Genomic DNA, 17,383 nt, shown 5'->3' on the forward strand with positions numbered 1-17,383 from the left:
ATGACACGCAATTCCAGTGGCTCTCCCATTGTCTGTGAGATCTGGTAGTGTCTTGGTTACTTTAACATTTTTTTTTTCATTGCTAAGACAAAATATCTGACACCCAAAATCCAGTCCATAATCAACTAGTTCCAAGGCTCGGTGACGATACTGGGGCAGCACTTGAAGGCAGCAGCCGCAGCAAAAAGGGAACAAACCTCTTCTTCTCCATTATATTGTATACAAGTCACAGCCTCACCTTCCAGGGCAGGTGTAGCGCTCACAAAAATCTGTGCTCTCCTCTTGCACAGGATGAGAATATTTACAAAATAAGGATCCTGGCTCCCCGCTGAGTCTCTCAGTTAAACTTCTCAAATTGATACAGTATATCAATCATAACAGGTAGTGCTATAAATTTAAAACATTTAAAAGACCAATTTCTTCATTTTCTCTTTCCTCCTAAGTCTTACTGTCCAGGAAGGGAGTGAAGTCTTTCTCTCCTCTCTGAACCATAAATTTAGCTCCCTCTTTCTTAGAATCATTAGAAAATAGCATGAAAGCTTGTATGTAATGGATTTCATCCTATTTACCTGATCTTTGACAAAAAAATTCAAGTTATAAAAGAGGAGGGTTTTTTTTTGGGAGGGGTGGAGATGGGGAGGCAGTACTGAGAATTGAACCCAGAGCCTTCACATTGAGCTGCAGCCTCAGCCTTTAATTTAATTTTTTTAAATATTAAGACATAGTCTCACTGAGTCACTAAATTGCTCAGACTGGGGTTTAATTTCCAATCCTCCTACCTTAGCCTTCCAACGTTCTCGAATTATAACAGGTGCATTCCACAGAAGAATATGATAATTTGAAGAAATATCAAGTGATCATCTTCCATTAAAATGTAATCCACACATAGGCACTGCACTGCTACAAAAGTATATCAACTGCTTTTTAGTCATAAGATCAATGCTGCATGCTGTCCAGTCAACTGGTATATAGCTAACAGGCCCCTTAGGTGGTATCAGAGCTCAGCTATCTCCCACACACCAACTAGTACTGCAAAAAATGACTTCAGTGAAATCCAAAAGGCTAGCTGATCTTCCAAAATGGGGAAGACAGCTTATCTTATATCAGCTAGTACTGCAAACAGGTCCAAGTGAGGTTCATATAAGTTTGTCAAGTCCCTAAAACAGAGGAGACAGATGATTGCCTTTGTGATCCACTTGGGGGATTGGTGGAGCATACTTAGATGTGTTGGGTGGGTCTTGGAGGTGTAGCCTTTGATTCTGTGTCAGGGGCCCTTTTTCTCTGACACTTTTCCTCTGCTGTGTATCCTGAGCCCAATGAACTAAGTAGCTTTGTCTTGCTTTACCCTTCCACTTTGAAGCCTTCAGCCATGAATCTTCTAAAACCATGAGCTAAATTAAACTACTTATCCTTTAAGTGGTGGATGTTGGGTATCGTGTTTTAGTGATGGGAGAACTGAATAATACACAATGCAAGCAGAAGGAAACCACATGAAACTTTCATTTTAACATATTTTTGATAAACATTTAAAATGCCGCTGGAATGTTTATTTCTTAGAAACAAATGCTTAGTATAATTAAGTGGTAATGCATCTGAGAGAAAGCCTTTGGGAGGCTCTGGTAAGATTCCATGCAAAGACCTTGTCTCCATTCCTGTAGTAAAAGTTGAAGCATCAAGTCCAGCCAGTCACATAGCTCCCTGGAGAACACTGAATTGGATTTTCTGTGGTTTGTTTCTGCAAGCCTCAGACTCTGAAGCAATGTTGACCTTCTTGTATGGACTAAACCGAGAAATCTTGCCAGCTTTCACTAGGAGTCCATAAAAACTAAGTTGGAATGCCATTCATTGTCTACACTAACTCAATCTTTTTTTTACACTTTAAAGGGAATAAATTTAAATGTTACGTCTAACAAGTATGTGTGTGTGGTCAGCAATTTCTCTAAGTATTGCCTGTCCTTCAACATTTAAACAAAATGTCAAGCATTCAATGATAATGTGCCATGTCAAGCCGTATTATAGCCTGAAATAAAAGGGAAAATCAGGAATATTAATCCTATTTATATTTAAATTTATAAATTATATACCATTGAATTTTACATTGATTTTTAAAAAAAATTTTATTTAAAGAAAGACTAAACAAAACAAAAAACACGTAGAAATAATACATACTTTCAAAGAAAAAATAAACAGTAAGAAATCTCTAGTTGATGATTACATATTGTCTTCTTACAAATAGTTGTTCAAGATTCAAAAGTGAAACATACAAAGTGGAAATTCAAACAGCGAGACTGCAAACAGTTCTGTTCAACTATCCAACAAAAACTTAGTAATATGGTTATCAACCCTATACTCTTAAACATACATGCAGTTATCCATATCTTCATTTATGATGAGATTAAACAAACCAAAGCAGGCTAAAATCACTCTGAACAAAGAATAATAGTATTACTGCATTTCACATCATGACACTACAGGATCAGCAATGGGTACTATAGAGTCTCTTTTTCTTCAAAGTAGTTGTTCATTTCATCATGCGTTATAAGATCAGTTCACATAAACTGCTTATAGATTCTATGCATGCATGAGACTCTACATGTATTTCTACCCTTTCTATATGAGAGGGAGAAACAAAACAAAGCAAGACAAAGCAAAACATATTCCTATGAACACATGGAATGAAAAAGACATATAAAACCACAGTACAAGAGTTCTACCATGGTTAGGTTACTGTGTTGTCTCTTGTTATCTTCAATAGAATTGCCTATATCATCAGGCATAATTGAATATAGCAGTACATAAGAATATTAATAAAAACAAAACATTGTAGATAGTATAAAACTTCAAAAACAGGTAATATTCAAACCAGAATGGGTATCATTGTGAATCTTGTCATCTTTAGGGTAGTTGCCTATACTCTCAGACTTGATACTGTCAATCATAAGTTTTGAATAAAATCCATTGATACCAAACAGCAATCTAACAAATGAGATTTAACTAAGATCAGTCATGAGAAAATAGTATAAGTTATACAGGGCTTCAGATAAAGTTAATAGGAAATTAGGATGATTACCATACTATATCGTGCTATTTTGGGGATAGCTGTCTGTGCCCTCAGATCTAGTGCTAGTAGACAAACTGGGACAGAATAAAATCTTTCTCAGCAGAGCGGTGTGAGTAATATGGGTTTTAAATCCTGATACACTATTAACAATGTCTTCTGTCATCTTTTTTAAGACTATTCCTCCCCTTTCACTCCCACAGGGTTCACTGAGTATTTTTGGATCTCACCAACACCCTAAGTTTTTAGATTTGGGGGGCAACCTGCTATTTACCTAAGTGGTTCCAAATCTTCTCCCTCCTAGACTTGATCTCTAGTTGTATTCCTTTACTTAGTAAAGCCTGTCTTTCCAACCTATCCGCAAATATTGATCTAGTTGCCTCTATTACTCTCTGGTTCCCTGTCACATAGAGCATTGTTTTCTCATATTTGATTTTTGGTCCATAAACCCTTTTAAAGCTTAATCATATTTCCTATAAAGAACATCTCAGTGGACCCTATATCCTGATCTACTCTGCCTGTGTTTCTATCTCTCTTTTTAGTGTATCAAGGCCATCTATATTAAATTATAGCCAACCTTCTTTGTCTCATTTTTGTTGTAATCGTTTTCTGCCATTAGTTGTCTGCTTTTCTCCTTCATTCCACTTCTGCTCCATTCATTGAGGCCTCTGTGTCACTGTTCTTGGAATCCTGATACTTTTCTCTCTCTCTAGAATAGCCTGAAGTATTCTTTGTAGAGTTGGATTGGTGGTCGTGAATTCCCCCAGTTCCTCTTTGTCTTGGAAGCATCTTGTTTCTCCATTAATTTCTAGAGACAGTTTTTCAGGGTACATCAATATGGGCTGGAGGTTATTTTCTTTCAGGGCTTGGAGTGCTTTGCTCCAAGCTCATCTTGATTTGATGGTCTGTGTTGAGAAGTCTGCCATGAGTTTCTGGGATCTTGATTATTATATGCCTGAGTGTAACTCTGTTTTGGTTGTAGGTGGTTGGAGTTCTGTATGCCTCATACATCTGAATATCATTTCCTTTTCCTATGCTTGGGAAGTTTCCCTAATTATTTCTGTGAATAGCCTTTGTAGTTCCTTTGTTTGTATCCCTGCTTCTTCATTCACATTCTTTATTCTTAAGTTATAGATCCTCTTGTCATCTTCTAGCCTTTGTATTCTTGCTGTTTCCTTGTTATGTTTAAGAAATTTTTCCTTTCATTGATCCTATATTACAAACCTGTCTTCCAGTTTGGACAATCTATCCTTAGTTTCTTTCAAGCAGTTTTGCCAGCTTTCAATGGAGTTTTTTATTTCCTGGTAATCTCTTTGAACCTGCTTCATGTATTCTAGATTTTCTTTATATTCTTCGTCAAATGTTTCTCTCCTTGGTTCTGTTCCTCCAACCTTCCACCTGTGTCTTCTTGAGAGATGCTTAGCATTTCTTTTATTAATTTACTTATATCTTGCTTTAGTTGGTTAAATATTTCACTTTTGAACTCATCTAAGAGGTCCTGAATATATCTCTTTATGTCCACTGATGCCGTGTCTGATATTGCATGTTTGCTGTCCTCAATCTCTTTTATATTTACCTCTCCTGGATCAGTGTTCTCAGAGTTGGAGGCTGAGGACTTTTTCTTGTTGATTCCTCTTCTCATATACTTTGTTTCTTCCATACAGGCATGTAGAGGAGGTCCCAGTCCCTTTCCTTGTTGGTTTTGGTTCTTCTGAAGCATGCAGGCTAGGTGATCCTGCCCACTCCCGGGTGTTATTGAAGTGTAAACAGGGGTGGCATATGCTGGCTCCTGCCCTCCAGATCAGTCAACCTCCTGAGGACTTCACTGTGTTAGTGTGTGCTGTGCATAGGGAATTAGTTTGGGACAACTTACTTGGTCTCAGGCAGGGGCGTGACCCAGTCCAAGCATACCCCACCAATCTCGTCTGGGAAGGGAACAACTGACTGAAATCACTGCTGTTCCTTGTTCTTGCCAGTCCTGCCTGATTCCAAAATGTCAACCCGTTGGTGCCCTTTTCCAATGGAAAGGTTTTATTCCCACACTCACCACAAGTTGATGCAGCTCCCTTGCCAAATCTGTTCTCTGCTGGGCTCTCCAGCCTCCAGCTTCAGTGTGACTGCACTTCAGTGTGACTGCGGTTCCAGTGAGTTGAAGCAGCGGGAATTCGCACACATGAGAGCACAGACTCTTACCTGCCTCAATAGTAGCCCCGGGACTGCATGTTTGACTGGTTCTTTTTGCTTTAGTTTCTTCCTGGGTGAGAGGATCCATCTCCCTCTGTCTGGGACTCCCCACACTGTGTTATTTTGGCATCTGAGTTGTCTGCCTCAGGGAGCCTCTGTAATTTGCTCTTATCTATCTGCTATCTTTACTGGAAGCCTTTATATTGATTTTTATTTTAAAATATTATGTTGAAAGAACATTTATCATGATTGTTGGCTTTTTATAGCGCCCCTCAATTATACCTCATGTGAATGGGGTACAATTTTATTATTTTTTTTCTCTTTTCCTTTGGAGCCATTTTTAGGACTTTGATCATAGTATTGGTTTATTAGCTATACTTTTCTTTTTGTAGTGATTGTGCTAGAATTTATAATACCATCTTTAATTTCTTCCTTTAAGACTATACATTAAACAAAATGTAAGTTGCTTAGCAGTATCTTATCATTTTATCTTTCCCATTGTTTAACCCAGTGTAGTCATGAAGCTCACCATACATTGTTACTTATTTTTGCTTTAAGTAAGCAATTTTATTTTTAAAAGACTAAAAATATTTCAAAACTTTTTAACATTTACTCATAAATTTTCAGTATTGACATTCTTAATTTTTATGTATAGATCCAAGTTTCCACTTGATGTCATTTCTCTTTTTGCCTAATAATTTCTTTTAATTTTTCTTACAGTGAGGGATTGCTAGAAATGAGTTATCTTTTTTTTTTTTTGGTACCAGGAATTGAAATCATGACCTTACATTTGCCAAGCAGGCAATTATGCCGCTGAGCTAAACCACAGCCCCGAAATGAATTATCTTGCCTCTGTATGAAATTGTTTTGACTTCCCTTCATGTCTAGAGAATATTTTTGCTAAGTGTATAAGTTGTTCTTTTCTTTCAACATGTAAAATATGTTCCACTAGAAATGAATTCCTGAATTCACATGGAAACACAAAACACACAGAATAGTCACAGAAATCCTAAGCAAAAAGAGCAAATCTGGAGGTACCCTAATAGCAATACCCAATTTCAAATTATGCTACAAAATCATAGTAACAAAAAAAGTATAGTAAGGGTGCAAAAATAGACACATAGGCCAATGAAACAGAATAGAGGACATAGAAACAAACCCACAACTATAACAATTTAATTCTGGACAAAAGAACCAAACATATACATCAGCGAAACAGACAGCCTCTTTAATAAACGATGCTGATAAAATGGAATATCCATTTATAGAACATTGAAACTAGATCCCTCTGTCTCAACCTGTACAAAAATCATTTCAAAATGGACCCAAGATCTATGTATACAACCTAACACACTGAAACTGCTAAAAGAAAACATAAAGGAAACAATTGAAGCCATAAGCATTGGCAATATTTCTTAAATAAAACTCAGCACAGAAAATAATAGCAAGAATCAAAAAATGGACTATGTCAAATTTAAAAGTTTCTGCACAAGAAGAGAAACAACTTAGAGAAGAGACAGTTACACATAGGAGAAAATCTTACCAGCTACTCATCTGACAGAGATTTAATACTTAGAATAAAGTAAAAAACCACCAAAAGCTCAAATAGTCCAGTCAATAAATGAGCAAATTGAATTGAACAGACACACTTCAAAAGAAGTACAAATACATATACTCTCTCTCTATCTATATATATACACACACATATATATATGTATATATATAGTGTTTAATACCTTTAGCCATTAGGGAAATGCAAATCAAAACTACACTGAGATTTCATCTTACCCCATTCAGAGTGGTAAGAATCAAAAGACACTGAAGGCTAATGAGGATGCAGGAATAAAGGGTCCTTTTTGTACTGCTGGTAGGAATGTTACTTAGTACAGTCAATGTGGAAGTTAGGATAGAGATTCCTTACAAACTAAAAATAGAACTCCCATTTGATCCACCAGTACTACTCTGAAGCAAAAAGTCATCTGCATATCCATTTGCAGCACAATAGCCAAGGTATGGAACCAGTCTAATGCTCTTCAGAAGATGAATGGATGAAGAAAATGTGGTGTATACACACAATGGAGTATTATTTAGCCAGAAGAATGAAACTGTATCATTTTCATGAAAATGGATGGATCGAGAGGTCATCATGCTGAATGCAATAAGCCAGATTTGGAAAGACAAATAGCACATGTCCTCTCTAATAAATGGACTATAAAAACTGACAAGAAAGTAAAAAGGAGGGAATAAGGGGGAGAGAAAGGGCTGGCAGTAAGGGAGGTGGATGTAATAAAAATATATTATACACCTTGAATCCTTCCCCATGTGAAACTGAGGGAAGCGTGGAACACAATGGGTGATGGGGAATGGAAAAGGTCAAAGTATGTGACATACATGCCTGAACCTTCCAAAATGTGTGCGTGTATTTATATGTGTGTGTATATATATGTACATGTATGTGAATCCTTTTATTAATATATATGTAGATATATAAAATGTTCTGTAGTTTTGCCTTGTTTAATTTTTTTATGAGAAACCTGTTATATGTTTCTCTGTCTTCCTTTCTATATATGACTATTCTCCACCCCAGCTACTTTTGAAATTTGTTTTAATCATATATTTTTCACTAGTTTGGTTATAATAATCCTTAATAAAGTTTGGTCTCCTGCATTTATCCATCTTGGAATCCTTTGATTCCTGATTTCCTTTATTTTGGTATTTTTTTAGGTGTTTGTGGTAAGGGGATAAATTTCTACCCTTACTTCCTTGTGGTCATTTTAGATCTTTTCTTCATGAATATTTTAATGAGCAAAGACAAGAGAACTTTATAAAATCATAGACTATCCAAAGCAAAATGTAGATGGCGGAACGAGGAACTTGTCTAGTGATACTATCTGATGTGGCAGGTCTAGGATTAGAAATACTCCGTGAAAATACCTCCCTGGGAAAGGGGTCAGAGAAACCCGGGAAAGACTGTATGGAAGCTCGCTTCGCACAGTCCTCTGGACATCAGGCCCTGCTTTGTCCCTTTGCCTTATTATTAGGCACTATTTTACCTGCTGCTCTCCTCATGCCACAGAGCTCTGAATAGCGGTTACTTTTTTACCATCAGTAATATAATTCTTACATTAAAGATTGGCCCCTGGGACAGAAAAATCACCATATCAAAGTTCTCTGGTGACATATGAGAAGGAGGAAAGAGCACTAGCAAGACCTGTGACTTTGAAGGGTTCTCTGGGGATTCTGCCTGCCAAGGTTCGGCTTACCCACCCCTTCACCTCTCTCCCTCCTCTGCCTGCAGTATAGATCAAGTGCCTTTTCTCATGCACGACTATGATTTGAGGAGAACAACCAATATCAGAGAGGTCATGCCAAAGGCTGCCTATCATCACCCTTCCTCCTTCCCTTGGAGTAACTTGTCAAAGCTGAATGCTGGCAAATGGTTCTTACGTCCAGAGGTAAGACACATTCCCTGGTTTCACAAGCTTGTCTGAATACCTGTTCTGCATGGGTTCATGTATGTGACTTGAGATGAAAAACACAGATGAAGATATACAAGTGTTTACTCCATTTCTTCCTAATTTTATAACAGCACCATAACATTGGCAGTGGGACTTTTCTGGCAATTCAATCAGTGACTATTGTTTTCTATATTCACTAGAAAGTGAATATAAACTTGTAAACTTATTCTTGTCATATAGTTATTTTTTACCCAAGCATTTGATAACCTTTGACATATGTCTGCCATGTAGGTACCATTTTCCTGGGCATTTTGAGCTCACACTTTTATAGCTGAGGCAGACTAGGAAATGTGCCATTCATGTTTCCTTATTGTCATGCAGCTACTGAGTCCTAGGCACATGGAATATAATGGTGAATGGGCACACCTCCATCCCTAATAGAATTCAGATTAACATAAGCAACAATTACAGTGCATTGTGGTAAGTGACACACTAGAGTTAATCTCAGGTTGCTTCAGGAGCACAGAAAAACATAGTCTAACTCAATCTGAGATGTGAAGATGAGAAATTCTGGAACAAGGTAAACTAATAAAATATAGATCATGTACTCTGTACAGTATAATTCTGAGGCAAGAGTGAATTGTTCCCCTTGAGAAATTCAGATAATAGGAACTTCATAGGAATAACTATTTGTGCTAAGTAGAGATCATTCTTCAGGGGAACCATGGGCAATGGTGGTTATGTTTCACAGATATGTTATACTAAATTAGGTGAGTGTGTGTGTGTGTGTGTGTGTGTGTGTGTGTGTGTGTGTGTAAAGGAGATGGTAGGAGAGAGAAGGAAAAGAGAAGGAAGCAAGATGACAAAACTCAAAAGAGGAGTGAGGAACCAACTGAAATCAGATTACCAAATTAGATACCAACTCAGTGACAGTAAAACCATAACCTTTGGAATTATCTTTTCTTCCACATAAAAGCATCTTTATTGGACAAAAATAATTTGGTTTTATCAGTTTTCTAAAGGTTAACATGTAACCTTACATGGTCTGAGCCCTAATCAGAAGTACAAAGTAATTCACACGAAGGTACTGTTTTAGTTACTTTTCTTGTTGCTGAGATAAAATACCTGACACCCATAGTTAAAGGGATAAAGGGATACTTAGCTCCATAATCAGCTGGCTCCAAGGCAAAGTGGCACATGGCAGAGAGCAGCAGTTCATGGTGGCAGAAGACAGCAAAAGCACCAAGGGAGAGGAGACAAGCCTCTCTAGAAGTCCCTCATATTGTATCCAATCTACCAGGATTAGGGCAGTGCCAATCCTCTGTGGACTGATCCTGCAGTCACCCACTCTTCACCCCAGCATTGCACTATGAACCAATAACACACTCTAGATGCAGCCTCTGAAAAAGCCCTCAGACCACATGAGGCTTTGGGAGGACATCTGGACACAAACCATAACAGGTTCTGATCAGAAGCAAAGGATGATTCAGACAAAGGTATGTTTCCCTGAGAGTGAGATGTGCCATAGATAGCTTTGAATAACAGTCCCACCTTGTGGTCATAACCTTTATTACTTGGAGAAGCTGGTCTAATTGATTGTGTTATTTGGCTTTAATTTATGCAGGTGCAAAAAGAAGTGTCAGCTGACACACATGGTTCTTGTATAATCAGCAAATTTAGAGATCAGATTGTGTTAAACAATTGCTGAGGCCATTAAATTATGTTCTAGACATTATAGCGAATCTAGACTTATTTGTAAGTAGTACTATTTCAGAGATCTTTTTTATATCTTTACAAAATTATAAAAACTCATTTTCACTGAATCTCATCCAAATACTGTAAATGTAGGCAAATTCTCTCTCTTTTTCATGACGGCATGTGACCTTCCTTATTACCTGTAATGCTAGAACAATGTACAACAGATGTAAGACAGTTTGCTTAGGAAAACTTGTCAGCATTTTCCCAGATAGTAGTTTATTTGTGTCTTTAATGAGGACAAGGGGTTTGTCATACTTGAGTAAGTGGAATATATTATCAAACATGATCCTCCAGATATGGCCTTGATGGCACAATTTGACGAGTTACAGCTTACTGAAAAGAGCAACAGATTTCTATGAAATCTGTGGAGATAACTACACTGCCATGAAAAGCAGAGAAGCCGTAGCAGTGTATGTTTCTGAATCCCTAAGGCTCAGTGAGATAAGGTGCTAATACAAAGGATATTTTCTGTGACCATAACATAGGACTTAGAGAAAGATTTCTTTTTAAAGTCTTGTTCACCTGAGGCAGGAGGATCACCACAAATCTGAGGCCTGCCTGAACTGCATAATAATCAAGGCCAGATTGAACTATATAGCAAGATCCTGTGTCAAGAAACCAAAAGAATGAAAAAAGAAAAGTAAGAAAGAAAAGGAAGTCTTGTTTGCATGTTCACTAGAAAGTAGAACATTAAAACAACACCATCAAGATTTCAAAAATACTTATGTGCGCACCTTCAGTCCGTTATAGTATCTTGCTATGTATTGGGTTATCAGTTTGCATTCACAAAGTTATTTGATCCAGATCTAAAATTCAACATGGGAAGTCATGATTCAGTCTCCAGATACAGAGGGAATGGGTGTTTTACTTGACAGAGCAATATCGGCTTATACTATCGGACCTGTCTTCATTAGTTTATTCTTTGCAAGATCAAGACATGTGGCACAGTATTTTCAACCAGGATTTTGAGTCTATTCTTCCGTTTTGTGGTCTGTACCTTATTGAAGCGTCCCAGAGACAGGCATGGAAATAAACAGGAACCACTTAATGTTATTAAACTGAATTAGTCTTGTTAATTTATTACAGTATGAATAGTATCAGAAGGGAGGAGAATAAAATGCTCTAATGATAGGTATAATACATAATTATTTTAAGAGGTGTTGGTCTGTTTTCTTTGAATGTAAAAATACTGTATGCAGTGAGCATATTAGCAGATCTGGTAGTTCTAGCCCACCCCTTAAAACTAAAACATTTACAACTCTGAAACATGCGTATCATTTTATATGCACAAGATTAACTGGGAATATGGAGCTTCCTTTTTTATAGTTTACAACTTCTTCACATTAACGGCTAAAAAACTGTATGTGACATTAAAAATCCACAGGGTGGAGGATATGATTCATAGTTTTCTTCTCAGATAATGTAATCTAGATTTGCTATTAGAGTAATGCTGTTTTCGTAAGATGAGTTGGAAGAGTTCTGTCCCCTCCTGTTTCCTACAACAGGTTGTATAGAATTGGTAAATTTTTTTCATATGTTTGGTAGAATTTAACTGTAGACACAACCTGGGTGCAGAGTTTTCTTTGATGATTTTTACTTATGATTTATTTCTTTGTAAGAGATATGGGACATTCACTCTAATTCAGTGATAGGAGAATATATCATTTGAGAAATTTCTCTAGATCACCTAAAGTGTCTAATTTGTGGTCATAAAGTGTTTATATTCCTTTTTTCTAGTTGGAACTAAACCAGGGAACACTCCAACAGACCTACATCCCTAGCCTTTTTCTTACTTTCTTTCTTTTCAAGTCTTGCTAAATTGCCTAAACTGGCCTTGTATTTGTGATCCTCCAGCCTTAGGCTCCCAAGTAGATGGGATTACAAGTGTATGCCACCAAGCCCAGCTGAAGTGTTCTGTACTATCCTTTTAATAACTGCAAGATCCTGATTGTGGTAATTTGCAACACCTTTCTCTACAGCTGATTGAAGATTTAACAATTATGTTGATCTTATTAAAGAAACAGTGATTAGTTTCATTGTTTTTCTCTATGATCCATTTTTAATTTAACTTATTTCTGCTCAAATTTTTATTTCTTTTGAGTTGAGTTTGATTTTATCTTCTTTTTCTAGTTTTTTGAAGTAGAAGCTTTGATTACTGATTTTAAATATTCCTTAATATAGTATTATTATTATTAGGCTTATCTCTTATACTCTGCTTTAACTTAATTTGTAGATTTTGGTATATTGTATTTCAATTTTGATTTGGTTAGAGCTTTTTTTCAGTGTGGGGAGTGAATCCAGGGCCTTTGTACTGAGCTACATCTCCAGCCTTTTAAGATTTCTTTAAATCATTAAAATAGGTGAGGCTTCATCCGGCAAATCTCTTGCCTTTTCTATCCAGAGTGCTGGGATTACAGCCATGTGCTACCTTGCCTCACTAGAACTATAAAATTTCCTTTCAGCCTTCTTCCTTAATCCAGAGGTTATTTAGGAATATTTTTCTTAAAATTTTTTAAAAATTTGAATTTTCATGTATTTTTATTATTTCTTGCTAATTTAATTCTGTTTTACCTGGATACTTATTTATGACTTCTGTTGTTTTATGTTTTTTAAGGTTTGTTTTACAGTTCATAATGTTTTCTGTGTGCAGTTGAGAGACAATGACAAGGAATAAAAAAGAGAGAGATTTTAAAAAAAGATCTTTACTGCCAGTGCTGGAGAACAGGAGACTGTGAGGACCCTCAAAGGAGACAAAACCAGGGAGTCACCTGCATGAGATTGAGATGGGGTGGACCCTATGTGAGTGGACAGGTCATCATGTTGGGAGAGGACTGGAGGACTTTATGGCGCAGTGGGTGGAGACTTCCTAAGTGAATGGTATTGAGAAGGGATTAAAGGACCTTGGTGCACAAAAGGGAGACAAAGTTTATTGTTTTGGGACCAGGAGATGAACACCGACACTAGTGTAGGAGAGATACGATGTTCTTTTAGGGGTGGGTGCACCATACCAAGCCTGGCAGAGTCTCATATAAGCAGAACTCATCATGTAATACGGCATGTACTTGACAAATATTCCAAGGATATGTGACAAGAATGTAGATTTTACAACTGTTGAGTACAATATTCTATAAATACCATTATGCCAGTTGAGTGATCATGTTACTGAACTTGTCTCTGTTCTTATGGATTTCCTGTCTATTAGTTCTCTCAGTTACTGGGTGAGGGATGATGAAGTTGATTTGTTACTTTACCTTTCAGATTTACTCATTTTTGCAGCATGCATTTTGAAACTTTCTTGTTAAGATAATACACATTTAAGATTGTTAGATCTCACTGAAGAATTTGTCCTTTTTCATGATGTGTGGTAAGCAGAATAATGGCTCCCAAAGATGCCCATGCCCTGATTCCTAAAAACCATAAATATGTTACCATTCATGATAAAAATGTCTTTGTTGAGGTAATTGAGATTAGGGACGTCATTCAATTTCTATACTCTACCTTCCGCAGTTTTTTAAAGGAGAAATGTTTGTTTTGGCTCATAGCTTAAGAAGTTTCCATCCATGACTAACTAGCTCAGAGGAAGAAACATCACGGTGGGGCATGGTGGAGGAAAGCTACTCTTTTCATGGCATCCAGGAAGCAGAGACATAAAAAAAATCAGAGGGGGTGGGGGCTGGGCACAAGACTACATCCTCCCAGGTTATGTTCCCAGGATCTACTTTCTGTAAGCAACTCCTGCCTTCTAACAGCATATTCAGCTATGACATGGCTGATAGGTTAACCTATCAATGAGATCAGTGCCCTCATAACGTAATTACCTTCCAAGAGCCCCACCTATAAAGACATGGGAGACTTTTTTTTTTGATACTGGGGATCAAACTCATGACCTTGCACTTGTCAGGCAGACATTTATGCCACCGAGCTAAATCTCCAGCTTGGGAGACATTTTTATCTAAATCATAACATTCCACACTATCCCCAAATGCTTAAATCTACCTCTTAATGCAAAATATATTTCATATATCTTCAAGAGTACCAAAAGTCTTAATAATTTTGACATTTCTCCAAAGTCCAAGTGCAAAGTCACTTCTGACTCAAGCGCACTCTTAGCTGCAAACCCCTATTAAAAAAAAAAATGAAAGTTACATACTCCAAGATACAGTGATACAGAGTTAACATCTCCATTCTAAAAGGAAGGAACAAAAGACTAGAAAAGAGTCATATCAACGCAAGATCAAAAACCAGTGTGGTAAACATTATATCGTGTAGCTCTCTGTCTAGCATCCAGGCCGTGTGTACATTCCAGAATGGATAGGCAGACTTGCCTCTGTGGCTTTCTGCTTGCAGCCCATGTCTCTTTCTTGGGCTGATTTTGCTCATTGCTTGTGGCTTTCCAATTTTCTGGAATCTCCATTGCAGCTTCAGCCTCCCACAGCTTCATGCATTGCCCTCTTAAGTTCTCCTGCTGGGAATCCAATACTGTCCCACATTACCTGATCCCCCACCCAGCCCTTCCTTTGAAATCTTGGTGGAGGTGTTCATAATCCCATAATGCTTTTGCATTCTATATGCCTGTAAAAACTAGGATCACATGGACAATGCCAAGGTACGTGGCCAGTTCGATCATTAAGTAGGCCTCTTTGGACCACACGTGAAGTGACTTTTGAGTGCCTGAAAGGCAGAACACAGGCAATCACTTCCCTACACACCCTTAAGTGAACAGGGCACTTTGGGGCCTCTTGTCAAAGCAACATCTTTCAAACAACTTTACAATTTTACACCTTTGAGCCTGCAATAAGTGGAGTCTGATCAATTCTTGAGATATCATTGAGGCATTTTTTTTCCTGCTGTCCTGGTACAAAGCACTAGGGTTCCTGTTTTTCCTTTTTTGTGTGTTTTATTTTTGTGGTACCAGGGCTTTTGTGCTGAACTGTGTTCAGCCCTTTTCACTTACTTTGAAACAAGGTTTTTGCAACGTCCCTAAGTTGCCCAGGCAACAATTTGTGATCCTCCTGCCTCAGCTTCCTAGATGCTACGATTATAAGAGTGTGCCACCATGTCTGGATTGGTTTTTTAATCAGGCTGATTTCTGCAGCAACCACTATTTCTTGGTGCCCAGCTTTACACAAACTAATTTTCTTGCCAAACTGAAAGTCTTTTTTTCCCCAATATTTGGGTCTTTTGTTCCCATGTCTCATTATGGCTGAGCGGCCATAATATTCTTGATACCTTTTAGCCTCACGTGAAGTCTTAGGATGTGAGAAAAAAATGTAGACAAATTCTTTTCCAGAATGTAACATGATCTAATCCAATTCACAATAGAACTCTCATTCCCATATGAGGACAGTCTTGACTTTTCACATTCCCCTAAGCATTCTAGTCATCTGAAACCAACAGAACTGCCTATCGGTCTCTCCTTATAGTCTTCTAGGATTTCTTTAGGCTGGTTCTCCAATCTCTTCTCTGAACAAGGTCAGGTTGACTTATAACAACAATTACACATCTGTTAACAATTTTCAGTTAGTTATAATTCTGTTGCTGTAACAACATACCTGATGAAGAGAACCTAAGGGAGAAAAGGTTTATGTTGACCCCCAGTTTCAGACATTTCACATTGGCTGGCTCTAAGGCAAAAACATCATGGCAGAAGGGCATAGCAAAGGAAAGGTATTCAGTAAAGAGGACTGTCCAGCATCTGTATGGGAGGATGTGACAATATATATGAGAATAGGTGGCTCATTTAGGAAGGTAATGGAAAGAGGAGAAGAAATGGGAAGAGAGGAATGAGAGTGATGGTGGAGTTGCATAAAGAAAAAAGAGAGGTTATTTGAGTCTTATGAAAATGTAAAGTAGCTACTGCTTCCTTCTCCTGGGAGAGAGATTCATCACTTGCTTCACCTATAAATGATCTAAAACTGACAAGTGATAATACAGTAGATAGCTATTAAATTTAATATAACATGTGTAGAACCTGACATGTATAAGGTGAAGTGCTGTACACTACAAAGAATATATAACAGTTCCTGCCATGGGAGATTTTTACTCCAGTAAGAATCAGTAGAGAATAAATGAATTGGGTACTTTTCTGCACATGAATCATGCTCTCAGGCCCTATAAATACTTTATAATACTTAGCTTTCTTCTGAAGCCTGCTGGCTATGGTTTTCTGCTCTCTCCAGTTTGCTATTGGTCACTGAGGTACAAACAGGGGCAGTGTGTGCTGGCCGCTCCCCTCCAGGTCAGTCAACCTGCAGGGGCCTTTACTACGTTAGTGTGTGCCACGAATAAGGAATTGGTTTGGGATGACTTATTGGGTCCCAGCCAGCGGCGTAACCCAGGCCAAGCAGATCCCCCCAATTTGGTCTGGGAAGGGAACAACTGACTGAAGTCACTGCTGTTCCGTATTCCTGCCAGCCCTACCCAATTCCAACATGCCATCCAGTTAGTCACCCTTTCCCATGGGAGGGTCTTATTCATAGCACTTACTGCAGGTCAGTGCAGGTCCCTGGCCGGCTCCTTTCTCCATTCTGACTTGCTGACCTCAGACTTCAGCAGGACCGAGGTTCCAGCGAGTTGCAGAGGTGGGAATTCGGGCAGCTCAGCAAGTCACAGCCGTGCCAGTTCAGGCACCGTAGCAAGAGCACCTTGGCCACTAATCTTAGCTGCTCCAATCGTAGCCCTGGGGCTGCATGTTTGACCAGTTCTTTGCCCTTTAGTTTCTTCCTGGGTTGAGAGGATCCATCTTCCTCTGTCTGGATCTCCCCACAATGTTATATTCCATCATCTGAGTTGTGTGTCTCAGGGAGCCTCTGTATACTGTTGCTTATCTATCCACCATCTTTCCCAGACTCCAATGGCCTACTTTTATGCTTCTATAAATGTATGTCCCATTGTACCTTATTTACTTACTTGTCTAATTCTTAGA

At 38.1% G+C, this 17,383-nt stretch overlaps 1 protein-coding gene across 1 annotated transcript in view; it reads left to right on the forward strand.

Annotated features, from left to right (window-relative positions):
- Gdpd4 (glycerophosphodiester phosphodiesterase domain containing 4) overlaps positions 1-17,383 on the forward strand; it is a 98,033-nt gene that overhangs the window by 62,325 nt on the left and 18,325 nt on the right. The window contains exon 8 of the mRNA XM_063255658.1: positions 8,541-8,697. Within this exon, the coding sequence (XP_063111728.1) occupies positions 8,541-8,697 (157 nt within the window). The remainder of the gene's footprint in view (positions 1-8,540; positions 8,698-17,383) is intronic.

This window comes from Cavia porcellus, unplaced genomic scaffold (assembly GCF_034190915.1).
Source record: "Cavia porcellus strain 051 isolate PalLab524CR breed Dunkin Hartley unplaced genomic scaffold, mCavPor4.1 scaffold_9, whole genome shotgun sequence".
Lineage (NCBI taxonomy): Eukaryota > Metazoa > Chordata > Mammalia > Rodentia > Caviidae > Cavia > Cavia porcellus.